Source organism: Salvelinus sp. IW2-2015, linkage group LG10 (genome assembly GCF_002910315.2).
Source record: "Salvelinus sp. IW2-2015 linkage group LG10, ASM291031v2, whole genome shotgun sequence".
In the NCBI taxonomy this organism is placed as follows: Eukaryota; Metazoa; Chordata; class Actinopteri; order Salmoniformes; family Salmonidae; genus Salvelinus; species Salvelinus sp. IW2-2015.
The window spans coordinates 19,093,563-19,108,507 of NC_036850.1; the positions used below are offsets into that span (position 1 = coordinate 19,093,563).

The 14,945-nt window shown below is 43.2% G+C and overlaps 1 protein-coding gene across 1 annotated transcript in view; it reads left to right on the forward strand.

Moving 5' to 3' along the window:
* Window positions 1-229: 229 nt before the first annotated feature.
* Window positions 230-14,945, forward strand: part of LOC111969464 (plakophilin-3-like) — an 18,554-nt gene continuing 3,838 nt past the window's right edge. The window contains 14 exon segments of the mRNA XM_023995628.2: window positions 230-650; window positions 3,468-3,556; window positions 3,988-4,664; window positions 4,808-4,931; window positions 5,132-5,336; window positions 11,235-11,324; window positions 11,327-11,359; window positions 11,362-11,407; window positions 11,509-11,626; window positions 12,042-12,206; window positions 12,373-12,555; window positions 12,699-12,852; window positions 13,010-13,205; window positions 13,321-13,408. Of these exon segments, the coding sequence (XP_023851396.1) occupies window positions 425-650; window positions 3,468-3,556; window positions 3,988-4,664; window positions 4,808-4,931; window positions 5,132-5,336; window positions 11,235-11,324; window positions 11,327-11,359; window positions 11,362-11,407; window positions 11,509-11,626; window positions 12,042-12,206; window positions 12,373-12,555; window positions 12,699-12,852; window positions 13,010-13,205; window positions 13,321-13,408 (2,394 nt within the window). The 5' untranslated portion in view covers window positions 230-424.

The following is a 14,945-nucleotide window of genomic DNA, read 5'->3' on the forward strand; positions in this document are numbered from 1 at the left end:
GCCACACATACGAGAATATACGAGAATAGAATGAGTCAACAACATGTGAGTTAACAAAATATGAACTTTAACAAATTCGATTTTCACTGGAACAGTTCCTTTAATTTATGTCCAAACATGTATGTTGCAACTAAGGATTCCAGCTTTAATTGAAACATTCTCCAAGTGGACAATGTTAGACCGCGTGACATCAAATAACTCCTCCTAGCGTTTGGCTCGAGGAGGCAAGCATCAGTTCAGAGAGAAGGTTGTCACTGACGGGAAAGCACTAGGGTGGTCTGCATTCCTTTGGGAATTATAGGAGTTGAATGCATGAGTCTGCCACTTTATACATAGGAGCTGGGCGTCATTTACACATAATAACGAATAGGGACTCTATTTGATTGTCAATTTTAAAGGATTGTTTCAATTTGCGGTTATCGCAATGAGTGCGACCGTTGCATCAGAGAGCTGCTTTCTGTCTGCCCTACAGCCCAACACCGCGGTCACCACTTATGCAGTCCCGTCCGATGTGCAGTTGGGACCGAGGGGTTCCATAATGGATGAAGTGGAAAGGGCTAAGAGGGTTCAACAACAAGTCCATCTGCGCCTCGCCGAAAAGAGGTCTTCATCCCTCACGCGGCTGAACGGCTCGAACTGCATTTCCCCAGGTGGGCAACTTATTATACATTTTAGCCTGTGTCCTATTTTAGAAATGTGAAGCATTTGTTTTTCAACAAACGAACAAACGAATTACCAGCTGTGTGTAGACCAGACCAAATACTCATGAAATTTTTCAATTACACCCTTAGGGAAGATGGCTCAATCCTACTCTTTCAACACAAGTCCAGTCCAAATTTACTATGATCCGTTTTCCTTTGATATACAAAACATGGAAAAGGTCATTTTATCATTGGTAGCCTAAAGACTTGTCAATATTGATAGATTATTATTGTATTCTAATCAGTGAAACTAGTCCTTGTCTTGGCAGACTGGTCTTGCTGGTACCAAATGGGGTTAGGGGCTTATAGTGTGGTGTGAGTAGTCATATTAAGGTACAGCGGTTTCCCCTAAGACCACCTCCATCTAGGCTATATTACTCTCTCCTACATGCCATAAAAATGCAGCTCTGTAGGTATTTCATAACATGCAGGGGCAAGGTAACACATCTGAGTGATCTGACCGATGGTTCTCACATCTGCAGTCATGGTGTCTACAGATGCTGCGCCAAACCAGTAAAGCATTCAATCTGTCTTGCCAGATGCCAAACTTTCACAGTAATTCTGTATATAAAAAGTGATTTATACACAGATGCTTTTACACAGAAGATGTGATATTCTGGTATTCTGAAAAATCATAACATTTAGTCACAGCCAGGAATTATCACTGCATGTGGCAATGAACCATATTATGTGAGTGACAGATTCCTTTTCATGGATTTGTCATTCGCGTCTTACAAGGCTGTCACACCCAAGGCTTTAGATTTTAGCAGAAGTTTGATGCCTATACAGTACGAACAACTAACAGTCACATGGCTCATAAGTGACAGAAGATAAACTCAGCTAATTATCGAAGAAAAGGGTAGTATTTAGTCTCTGAGCTTTTGATCCTTGTGCTGACTGATTTAACACTTAAGGGTTTAAAGATTATTTCATGCCCAATACTAATAGAAGGACAATTTAGCTGGATTCCTCAACATGGTTACACAGTTGGAGAATGTTTATTTTTTTAACACTAGAATTATATCATTAGGTAGCTAGTTTACTAGGTAATGTTTTGAGCATGTCCATTTCGGATAGTTGACACCTTATGACATAATTTTTTATAGGATTGGGGTGGAAAATGATGCACAATACAGTATAATATGATAAAGTATAATGGTAGTTTTGAACTGCTAGTCATGGTAGTTATTGATAACATAAAGCTCAGATTTAAAAAATGGGACCCTCTGATGTATGGAACATTCCTGTCAATCCATTCAGCTCTTCAGAATGGGTTATCAGTAGCACCAAGCTGCTCAGCTCATGTTCTATTTTGGACAGTGTTGGTTGGGTTGGGTTGGATATTGTGGTCAGATGGCGTCTCAGAAAGAACTACGTGAAACCAACACATAAATCAGTCAGCTGCCTGTGTTTTGCAATGAGAAGGCAAACAACTTGAGTTGGGAAATCTATACTGTTAATTATAGTGCTGTTACAAACTGTAATTAAGAAAGGTATTTTGATTGAAAACAAACAGTGATAGTAGGCCTATTTCACTCAGCAGTGAAGTATATTCCCAACAATTGATCATATTCATGTGTGTGTGTGCGTGTGTGTGTGTAAAACTCATAATGGAGGGGATATTGGGAATGTAATGCATAGTCTATTTGACAAAAGCTTATGTTATCGCAACTCCTATTCAAACTCAACAGGGGGCTATAGATAATACTGTCTCAAATGACTTACAACACCCTATTATCACATTGTTGCCATGGTTATACAGTCAAAACATACAGTATTTGTATACACAGTAAGAAAAGTAGATTTCTATGACCTAATGTTCAGACCTAAAGGTAGAGTAACACTTGACCTGCAAAGTAGGGGACAGAGCTCAGCTCTCACACAGTGCAGAGACAACTTTGTGCATGCAGGGAATTCGTTTAACAAACTTCCCGTTTGTTTTTTGTTTTTATATCACTATTAAAGTTAATGAGTTAAGATATACATAAAAAGTCCAGTATTAATATCAGATTGAAGTGAGCGTCTGTAGTCAGCGTAAATCAATGTTTTTGTAGCCATTTCCTGTGAGTAAGTAGACACTTTTTTGACCTGGCAGAATTGTCCTGTTCAGTGTCAACCCTCAGGCATGCAATCCTCCCACACAGTTCAGTTGGCCTCTCTCAGCCCCTGCTAGGTCACTCTGCCAAGAGTCAGCCTCACTGGGACATATCCACTCAGTTAACCCTCACTATACCATATTAGTTAAGCTATAGTGTCAGCATTACTTTCTAGTGGTCATTATGTGTTTAGCTGGTCCAGTATGAAATGCCAGGGTCTGTTTTAATGCACTCTCTCACAAAACAAAGAATCTCCCAAAGGTATACTACCCTGCTTGCTTAGTCCAACATTATCCTGTCCTCAATGTTTCGATATCTCAGTACAGTGGCTAATCCCCTCTAAAACATGAGGTATTGTGCAATATCTCCCTGGGTGTGTGTTTACATTTTTACATTTTTGCTGCTTGTCTTGGTGTACAGCTGAGGTTGATATTGTTGTTGTTTTTCATGCACAAACATAGTAACCATGAGTCCAAATAGCAAAGCAAGTGGCAAGAAGCTAATCAGAGTCATCATTTGTCACACTTTTTAGTAACAAGAACAAGTGCTTTGCAGGACAGGTTATAGATTCATTAATATGTAATTAGACTAATTGTGAAGTTGTAATCTCAGGAGAAATTTGTGGTTGCATTCTCTGTCTAAGACAAAGTCTTTCTCTATCCACATGTAGACCATGGTGGCACAATGAGATATAACACGTACAACCCCGGATTCAGCTCTAAGTCAATGGTGTATAACACAGGGAGTAGGACCATGAAGGTGAGTACTGTAGGACTTCATATTTTCTAATGTTTAGTTGTGTTTATTTTTGCCTTCATGATAAACCCTAATATAACAGCCCCAAAGTCCTGCTTTTCTAGCTGATTGCCATGCCACATTTGTCCCTTATCTAAACCAGGGGTGAAATGCGTTAAAAAAAGAAGCTCCAAGGTCTTACCACAGTGACACACTTCACAGCTGCACCCTCACAGCACATACATGCAGTATTTCACAGGGTCCTACCATAACTATGTTTAGATGAGGCACAGGAACAAAAATCTCTGGACAGGATTCTACTGCCTAAAGAGTCTAAAAACATCTTACCCGTGACCTCATTTTTAGACTAGACAGTTTGGCCAATGTTTGCTTTTTGGGTATTATTGTAGTGTAGATAGTTAAGTGTAACAGTGTCCTCTCTGTATGGCCTCTAGATGCCCCCGGTATCCCAGCAGTACTTGGGAGGTAGGTACTCGTCTCGCTCAGCGGTGGAGTTAGGACCCAGATACAGAATCAGCCAGCCTCCAGTCAACACTGGCTACCTCCACCATGACGACATCCAGCTGGGTGGCTACCAGACCAGCCGGGCAAGGACCACCAGGTCCAGATCAGTTTGTCAGGCTGACCAAGAGGCAGTGGTCCAGGGTGTGGGAGGCCTGCTCACCCTGCGCCACCAGCAGCAAAACCCAGTGGCCAGCTGGGTGGCCCGGGATGGCATGGGCACAGAGTTCCACTCCTACCATGATGGAGGTATACCTGCCCCAGCAACGATGAGGCGCACACTCAGTGGAACCCTGGCGGGGGGTGGAAGCGGTGGGTGGAGAGAGGCGGAGCTAGTTTACCAGCACTCCTACAAAGGCCCCGCCCACCGTACCATTAGTCGCATCAACAACAGACAACAGCAGCAGCAACATCTGAGCTCAGCGTCGGGGCTGCAGCAGTGGCAGCAGGTGTCTGGCGGGGGCGGTGGCAGTGTGTACGGAGGCTGGGGGCAGTACCAGAACTCCCTGCCCCGACCGGCCTCCTTGCACAGCATGAAGAGTATGGGGAAAGGCATGGACGTGCCTGATGGGGGCAGGGATTCAGCTGACAGCAACGAGAAACTCGGAGGGTGAGAGATGCATGGACTGTTAAAATTTCCTGCAATATCAAACAGACAAACTTAGCCCTAGGTAGATTCTGTTCTTCTTACATAACTGTTATAGGTTTCTGATTAACCTCACTCTCCTTTGTCTTCCTGGTGTTTGTGGACAGAATGCACAGTTTAGACATGCCCACCGCGGTCAACTATCTCTCCATGTCCGACACAGCCATGCAGGTGCTGGGAGCAGCCTACATCCAGCACCAATGTTACCATAGCAGTGATGCCAAGAACCAAGTAACAGCTCCTTCTCAATAAATAGCCATATACAGTAACATACTTCATTGCCCAAAATATAATTTACAGCCCTACTGTTTAAACTAAACTGAGTTTTCCATGCTCTTATCAAAAATCCATTGTAATATAGAATTTGTTGTCTTGTTATGGCTTAGTAAGTCAGCCTGATAGTCATATAGACTGGCCCACCCTGTCTACAGGTGCGTCTGCTGAAGGGTGTCCCAGCCCTGGTGCAGCTCTTCAGCAGTGACAGCCAGGAGGTCCAGCGCTACGCTACAGGCGCTACACGCAACCTCATCTATGAGAACATGGACAACAAGGCGGCCCTCATTGAGGCTGGGGGAGTAGCCAAGCTCATCAGTGTCCTGAATGAACCAGACGAGGAGCTTCGTAAGAACATCACTGGTAAGATCATCTATATACTTTAACAATCAGCTTGGATCTCAAACTAAGTTACAATTTTAAAGTTCAAGGAAATACTCTCAATATGAGAGCAACAAAGGTAAAATAGTCAAAGTGACGTGAGGTGAGCAGAAGAAGCATACAGTATATTGTCACCAATCAGAGATTCAAGTAATCACTTTCTTTCAATTAGAGTCCAACATAAAGTTAATAAAGTTCAAATCCCAAATAGAATCCCAACCGAAATAATATATTTTTAGTAGTGATGGGCAACGATATGGAAAATCTATATCAATGCCATTTGCTTTTTTCTAACCGATATCAATATTATATAATTTTATGAATAACATAGCTACTGTGTGAATGTTTTATTTTCTGTTTACTTCTACGGCTTTGAGAAGTCCAGACAACTGCTTGCTGTGTGAATGTTCTAGGGGCCTAACCTACCCAACCACTTTGGATACAATGAAAAGCCAGTTGATGCCCCATCAGCAGGCAGTTAAGTTGAGAGGGTTTTGTGCTTGCAGAAATAGTCATGTATGTTTTTTTCTTTTACATAATTGTGTAAGGTAACAGCAATCATAATTCAATTTGATATCAATATAGGTTTTTCAATATTGTTGCCCACCACACATTTTTAGGCTATATATTCTTATCATTCACGTGCTGAAGATTCTGTCAAATATAACAGAGCCTAAATGTAGTCTGCAGAGATAGAATCTGTCTGTACACAGGTTGAGCATGTGGACCGGTAGTAACTATGTAATAGAGGTTCCCTTTGTAAATGGGTCAAGCTGGGAATGAAGAATGCCCTGTAACCTGAGGACACTCAAATCCCTCAGCCCATTGAAAGGGGCAGCCTAATTTCCCAGCAGTCTCTTGTGCTTTGTTCATGCTTGGCTGCCTGCTCCTGAGTAAATAGTCCTTGAGATTCCTGGACCCTGTATGTATTTGAACCCTCTCCTGGGTCAACTGCACTTCACAGAGAGAGAGAGAGGGCCATGCTGCTCTGATCAGTTGATTGGAGGGTATATGGAGCCACTGACCTTTCATTGGCTAATACGATAACGGAGTAGCTGTGGATCCAACTTCTCTGGACCCCACTTCCCGACAGCTAAAGGTTTCGAAGCTTCTTCGAATGTGCGGAATTCTCTACTTTACGCACAGTCTCTGCTCCACCTGTCTCTTATACACATCTAGATGTGTATAAGAGACAGATGCTGCTCTGATCAGTTGATTGGAGGGTATATGGAGCCACTGACCTTTCATTGGCTAATACGATAACGGAGTAGCTGTGGATCCAACTTCTCTGGACCCCACTTCCCGACAGCTAAAGGTTTCGAAGCTTCTTCGAATGTGCGGAATTCTCTACTTTACGCACAGTCTCTGCTCCACTGTTAGGCTGCCCAGAGAACAAACTACTCTGGGGAATCAATGTCTGCAACATCACATAAGGCTAGTATTCTACATAACATAACTGAATATAATAGCGTAGCATAACGTAAGACAAAAAATAATTAAACATTTCATATGAAATTTTAGGATGATTGTGCAAATGGTTGGATTTTTCTCTCATGTGGCCAAAAACTCAGCAATGCGCACCACTAGGCAAAATATGTGCTTTGATAAAAACTAAACACAGGTAAGGTACCGTGCTACAGTTTGTTAACGCCATCTGCTACAATTTTTGCTCACTACATAATTGAAAACAACACTGTAGGCTACTTCACTGTTTAGCTCAAGAAGATCTACAGTTGAAGTCGGAAGTTTACATACACTTAGGTTGGAGTCATTCAAACTTATTTTTCAACCACTTCACAAATTTCTTGTTAACAAACTATAGTTTTGCATCTACTTTGTGCATGACACAAGTATTTTTTCCAACAATTGTTTACAGACAGATTATTTCACTTATAATTCGCTGTATCATAATTCCAGTGGGTCAGAAGTTTACATACACTAAGTTGACAGTGCCTTTAAACAGCTTGGAAAATTCCAGAAAATTATGTCATGGTTTAGAAGCTTCTGATAGGCTAATTGACATCATCTGAGTCAATTGGAAGTGTACCTGTGTATGTATTTCAAGGCCTACCTTCAAACTCAGTGCCTCTTTGCTTGACATCATGGGAAAATCAAAAGAAATCAGCCAAGACCTCAGAAAAACAATTGTAGACCTCCACAAGTCTGGTTCATCCTTGGGAGCAATTTCCAAACGCCTGAAGGTACCACGTTCATCTGTACAAACAATAGTACGCAAGTATAAACACCATGTTTATACACGCAGCCGTCATACCGCTCAGGAAGGAGACACGTTCTGTCTCCTAGAGATGAATGTACTTTGGTGCGAAAAGTGCAAATCAATCCCAGAACAACAGCAAAGTGTTACGTGGAGCAGCACAGGGGAACCTAAGAGCGGACTTAGACTAGGAAACAGAGATGAATGAACCAAGGTATTTATTGTAACACCGGGAGATACGGAGTGCAGATCCGGGGAAGCTTGGATGAGTTGTTGAAAACCAGATGTGGAGGCTGAGGTTGGAGTGTGATGGGTTGGGACAGGGTAAACAGGTCCGGAGAATCCAAGGGAGTGGTGGTGTGGTGAGTCCAGAACAGGGTAGCAGGGTGGTGAGATGTGGAACTGGAGACAGTAGCCAGAGTCAGGGCGGCAAAACTGCAGTGAGAGGATAAACAGCGTCAAGCAGGGTAACAGGTACAGCAGGGTAACAGGATCTTGAATAATAATAATGGCTAGAAGCATAAACTGACTGAGCAGAGATTACGATCTGGCAGAGTGGAAGTGGCAGAACTGAGTATTTGTAGAGGTCTTGATAATGGAACGAGTTGCAGCTGATAGGGATCTGATCTGACTCCAGAACACCTGTCTCCAACCACACAATCACACACAAACAGAAAGGGAGGGGGAGAGAGAGAGAGTGCACCTGGGGCGCCTGTGGCCCTGGACGGAGTTACCGTTAGATGGAGGAAGGCCAGTGACGAAGTCCTGAGCTATGTGTGACCAGGGGCGACTGGGTATGGGAAGAGGGCGAAGCCGACTGGACGTAGGTTTGATGAGGCTTTTGTTTCCGGGCACAGACCGAGCAGGCTGAGATGAATTCCCGAGCGTCTCTCACCATGGTGGGCCACCAAAATCACTATCACTTCTGCTCCCGCTCATCCCTCCCCTGGCGCTTGAGGGCGCCAGGCTGCCCTGCATCACGCACTCCTGTCATCATTTACGCACACCTGCCTTCCCTCGTCACGCGCATCAACGATATTGGACTCACCTGGACTCACTCATCATCTGTTTATTAGCTCCCCTATATTGATCAGTTTCCCTGGTCTGTTCCCTGTTGATGCATTGATTGTTTTTGTCTTTGTTTTCTTGTATGCTGACTATCACGTCCGTCGTAGTGAGAAGACCAAGGCGCAGCGTGATTGGAATACATTCTTCTTTATTAAACGAAGAACACTTAAACAAACTAACAAAATAACAAAACGAACGTGAAGCTATAAACAACTAGTGCTGACATGCAACTACACATAGACAACTACCCACAAWTACAGGTGGGAAAAGGCTACCTAAGTATGGTTCTCAATCAGAGACAAAGATAGACAGCTGCCTCTGATTGAGAACCACACCCGGCCAAACACACAGAAATACAAATCATAGAAAAAGGAACATAGACTGCCCACCCAAATCACACCCTGACCAAACCAGAATAGAGACATAAAAAGCTCTCTACGGTCAGGGCGTGACACTGACGCTATGTGACACTGACGCTGTTCTATATTAAATGTTTGACTCCCCGTACCTGCTTCGTCTCTCCAGCGTCATTCCATGTGACACAAAGGACCTTGTGAAGATGCTGGAGGAAACAGGTTCAAAGGTATCTATATCCACAGTAAAACGGGTCCTATATCGACATAACCTGAAAGGCCGTACAACAAGGAAGAAGCCACTGCTCCAAAACCACTATAGAAAAGCCAGACTACGGTTTGCAACTGCACATGGGGACAAAGATTGTACTTTTTGGAGAAATGTCCTCTGGTCTGATGAAACAAAAATAGAACTGTTTGGCTATAATGACCATCATTATGTTTGGAGGAAAAAGGGGGAGGCTTGCAGGCCGAAGAACACCTTCCCAACCGTGAAGCACGGGGGTGGCAGCATCATGTTGTGGGGGTGCTTTGCTGCAGGAGGGACTGGTGTCCTTCACAAAATAGATGGCATCATGACGAAGGAAAATTATGTGGATATATTGAAGCAACATCTCAAGACATCAGTCAGGAAGTTAAAGCTTGGTCGCAAATGGGTCTTCCAAATGGACAATGACCCCAAGCATACTTCCAAAGTTGTGGCAAAATGCCTTAAGGACAACAAAGTCAAGGTATTGGAGTGGCCATCACAAAGCCCTGACCTCAATCCTATAGAAATCTGTGGGCAGAACTGAAAAAGTGTGTGCAAGCAAGGAGGCCTACAAACCGGACTCAGTTATACTAGCTCAGTCAGGAGGAATGGGCCAAAATCCACCCAACTTATTGTGGGAAGCTTGTGGAAGGCTACCCGAAACGTTTGACCGATGTTAAACAATTTAAAGGCAATGCTACCTAATAGTAATTGAGTGTATGCAAACTTCTGACCCACTGGGAATGTGATGAAAGAAATAAAAGCTGAAATAAATAATTCTCTCTACAATTATTCTGACATTTCATATTCTTAAATAAAGTGGTGATCCTAACTGACCTAAAACAGGGAATTTTTTCTAGGATTAAATGTCAGGAATTGTGAAAAACTGAGTTTAAATGTATTTGGCTAAGGTGTATGTAAACTTCTGACTTCAGCTGTATATGCATAACCCCATGAATTGGATTGAGATCAATGGTTGGCATGCAGACGCTGCATGGCATTTACCTGTAAAACGACTGTCAGTGAGAAATATGAAGGGAGAGTGACCACAAAAACTGGCGAGTAAAGTAGAGGTAAAGAAAACACACGAGCAGAACGTGATTGGGATCTTCAGCTCTGGTGAAAAGGGATCCAGGGGGGATGGGGCGGAATTACCTACGGATCCGCAGCCTCGCCATTAGATAAACTAGTGTGTGGAGCGATTGATGTGTCACTTATGCTCTGTAAATACTTTTCCTGAGATTCTTATCATACTTTGATAGTTAATCTATTATAGAAATAGTATTTCCCATTACAGATTCGTAGAAGGTCCAAAAGGCTTCTTAACAGCTTCTACCCCAAGCCATAAGACTCCAGAACAGCTAATCAAATGACTACCCGGACTATTTGCATTGCCCCCCCCCCCCCCCCTCCACCCTCATTTTTACGCTGCTGCTACTCTCTGTTTATTATCCATGCATAGTCACTTTACCTCTACCTACATGTACATATTACCTCAATTACCTCGACTAACCTGCCCCCGCAGATTGACTCTGTACTGGTACGCCTGTATATAGCCTCGCTACATAACTTTTTTGTTGCTCCTTAATTATTTGTTATTTTTTTTCTATTTTTCTTATTTCTTATTTCTTTATTTTTTTACTTTTTTTCTTCTTAACACTGCATTGTTGGTTAAGGGCTTCTAAGTAAGCATTTCACTGTAAGGTCTACACCTGTTGTATTCGGCGCATGTGACAAAATAACATTTGATTTGATATTGATACATCAGATATTATTTATTGACCACATTGAAAATAGAAATAGGATTCCCAGGGTTTACTTTGGAATCATATGACATGAATCCCACTGTGATAATAGTGATTATTTAGACCTATTGAAGATAAATCATTTGGATGTCAGGTTATCAGCACACACTCTATCCTGGTCATAGAGGTTGTTTTGTGTACCGACAGAGTGGTTCAATAAAACCTCTCTCTCCTCTGTCTGTCCTGCAGGTATTCTGTGGAACATGTCCTCTAAGGACAGTCTGAAGGAGAAGTTGGCCAGAGAGACATTGAGTGAGCTCACAGAGATGGTGCTGGTGCCCTGTGCAGTAGTGGAGATTCAGAGCTGATCCATCAGGTCCATCTGAGGCAGACATCTTCTACAACACCACAGGCTGCCTGAGGTAGCTATACCTATCTGCCTACATGTTGTATACATACACACTGTACACGGACTGATACATGTACTGTATACAACTTCTCTGTACTCTCATCCTCTGTTCAGGAACCTAAGCTCAGTGAATGAGAGGACGAGGCAGCAGATGAGAGACATGCGAGGGCTGGTGGACTCGCTGGTGGCCTACATCCAGAACTCCCTTCAGGATGAGAAAGCAGAGGACAAAGTACGCCTCAACTGTTCTAATTATGTCACATTATTGTGTGTTTCTTTCACAACTTGATTATTTTTCTGGGCATGTTCTTTCAGGTCAAACCCTTTTCCCTGATTTAATATCTCATTTGATTTGATCTCATATACTACAGTCTTCAGCAAATCATGGGTTCAGCTGGGGTAGAGTGAGAGCCAATCATTGTATCTGTACAGTTCGTCATTAGTGGTACTGTTTGTATTATCTACCAGACAGCCAGACTGGTCATGCTGTGGCCTATCTGCTGTGCCTTATGTAACGCAGGCTGCTTTGAGAGACACAATGGCCACCTATGTTTCCATCTCACCCTCTCCTCACCCCCTCTCTCACTTCTCTCTCTCTCTCTTTCTCTCTCTTCCCCTCCTCCCTCCATCTTTGTCTGTGCCTGCAGGGTGTAGAGAATGCAGTGTGTGTCCTGAGGAACCTGTCTTATCAGCTGTACAGTGAGATCCCTCCCTCAACCCTACTGCGACTGGAGGGGCCTACGCGGGCCAGAGCCACTACTGAGACAGAGTCAATTGGCTGTTTCACCCCACAGAGCAAGAAGGCAAAGGAGGTAGGTGTCATTTTCCCAAGGCAAACCCAAAGGAAATATCAAAATATGGCTAAACATCAAGACACTGAAAAATGTACAGTATGTACAGTACAGTCATGCAATCCTGATGGATATGGGACCATGATATGTTTTTTCTGTAATGAATTTATTCTCCTGATCTCTATAGCGACGGAACCAGGAACTGTCCACCTTCTCAGAGGTGGCTAAGCAGCCGAAGGGGGCGGAGTGGCTGTGGCACCCCCAGGTGGTGGGGCTGTATAACCGCGTGCTTCAGCACTATGAGACCAACACGGCAACACGAGAGGCTGCAGTAGGGGCCCTGCAGAACATCACAGCCGGAGAGACCAGGGTAGGTCCCACTCCTCTCCCCCACGTGCTGACCTAGCCATCACTTTCACCATGACAGGCTACTTATGCTTCATTCAGATTTACAGTTCAACTGAAAATGTACTCAACACTAGTGTTGAATTCCCCTTCCTCCTTGTGTATCAGTGGGCGTCAGTGCTGAGTTGGGTGGCTTTAGAGCAGGAACGAATGCTGCCTGTGGTGCTGGACCTCCTGCAGACACAAAGTGACCAGGAGATGCGTTCCCTCACTGGCCTCCTGAGGAACCTGTCCCGACACAGCAGAAACAAGGATGACATGGGTGAGACTCAACCCCCAGTACCCCACACTGTTCATTTCTACCTTTGTCTCTCCTGCCCTCAATCTTGTATCCATCCATTCCATGCATATTAATCACAGTAATTCCCCTTATAAGGAGACTTTAAAGAATGGCTACTTCTCTCCCTTCTGACCTCCAGCTACGAAGGTAGTGAACGTTCTGGTGACCAAGCTCCCCAGTGATGGCCACCAGAAGGAACCCTCCGGGGAAGTGGTGGTCAACATATGTGGGACCCTCAATAACCTGGTTGCAGGCAGCTCACTAGCAGCGAGAGACATCGCCTTCTTTGATGGACTCCCCAAACTTGTTGCAATCAAGTCTTCCCACGACAACAGGTTAGTGAATCTTGTCTCTCAGTGTTCTTGGTTTGTTATTCATTGTGTCTGCTTTTTATTTCCAATTTCCTGTCTGGCTCCTGTTGTGTTTGACTGTGTTTTTCACCTACTATAGCTCAGGGAAGCTGAAGGCTGCCAAGGCTGCTTCCACAGTACTCTTCAACATGTTCCAGTACAACAAGCTGCATAAAGATTATAAACAGGTGAGGCTAACACCATTTAACATAGACATTGTGATAGATGGGATTGGAGAGCAGGAAACGCGGGGGTCGTTTGGCCTCTTCCATTGTGCATGGCCTTCTAACCTCTTGTCTTGGTCCAGATGGTTCTTTATTTTCTTTATGGCCTCTAACGGTTAGTCTAACTCTTTTTTTTCTCAGTTCTAAGAATGCTCCCCTCCCCCTCCCTTGGATCGACTGATATCCCCCATAATTCTTTGGCACAGCAAATATAAATATTTTTACTAAAGCTGTTAGTTATTACATTTTCATGGAAGTGAATTTTTCTTGTGGCCCTTAGGAATCCTCATTCTGTGCAGGTACTACAGTTATCAGTTCAAGTTTATACAATCTAGTTATCTGTTATCAGTTATATATTTAGACTAGCTTTTATATCATGGTTTTCTTTGCTTGAGTTGTTTTGGGGTTTATTGAACAGGACCAGTAAAACACCTTGGTTTGGTGGTTGGCAACTGGACAGTCCTCTCCTCTGTGCTATAGTGCTACTTGAGTTTGTAGTGCAGTGTCTTGTGTTTCCTTGGATGGTCAGTTAAATGGTATGTTTGGAATGCTGGGAGCAGCCATTGATTGTCTCTTGCAAGATAACGGCTGTCTGTTTTTTCTCTGTGCAAAATATCAATCTTCAGTTTACACTTGTAAACACTGTTTGTCCCTTCTATGTGCCCTCTTCACACTGTAGAATATTTAGGCCTGTTTACTAGGGCCGGGATGATACCAGAATCGTGAAAAATGGTCATAGACTGTTCTCTCTACCTCACGGCAAGTGGTACAAGAGCGTCTGGGACCAAAAGGCTCATGAACATCTTCTACCCCCAAACCATAAGATTGCTGAACAGTTAATATAATGGCTACCCGGACTATTTACATTGACACCTTTATTTAAAAAAAAAAAAACTGCACTACCTACATCAGTGGAGGCTGCTGACGGGGGAGGATGGCTCATTATAATGGCTGAAATTGATCCAATGGAATGGTATCAACCATATGGAAACCACGTTTGATGTGTTTGACACCATTCCATTGACTCCATTCCAGCCATTATTAATAGCAGTCCTCCCCTCAGCAGCCTCCACTGACGTACATTTACCTCTGCACATTGACTTTGTACCGATACTCCTTATGTTATTTTATGATGTTACTGTTTTCCTTTTTTTTTATTTAGCAATAATCTTTGGGTACTTTTTAACTCTGCATTGTTGGGAAAGGGCTCGTAAGTAAACATTTCACTGTAAAGTCTACACCTGTTGTATTCGGGGCATGTGACAAATACAATTTTATTAGATTTTTTGATTTGATACTTTTTAGTATCGTGGCAAGGAAACAAAAAAGTGGATTTAACTTCTTTAGCCCTAATGTTGGAAACAAACATCAGGATGTTGTCATCCAGTCACATGTATTGATTTTCCAAGCTATAGCACACACTATTTCACATACAGCAGGTTTTTAAAGCTATAGCACACACTATTTCACATACAGCAGGTTTTTAAAGCTATAGCACACA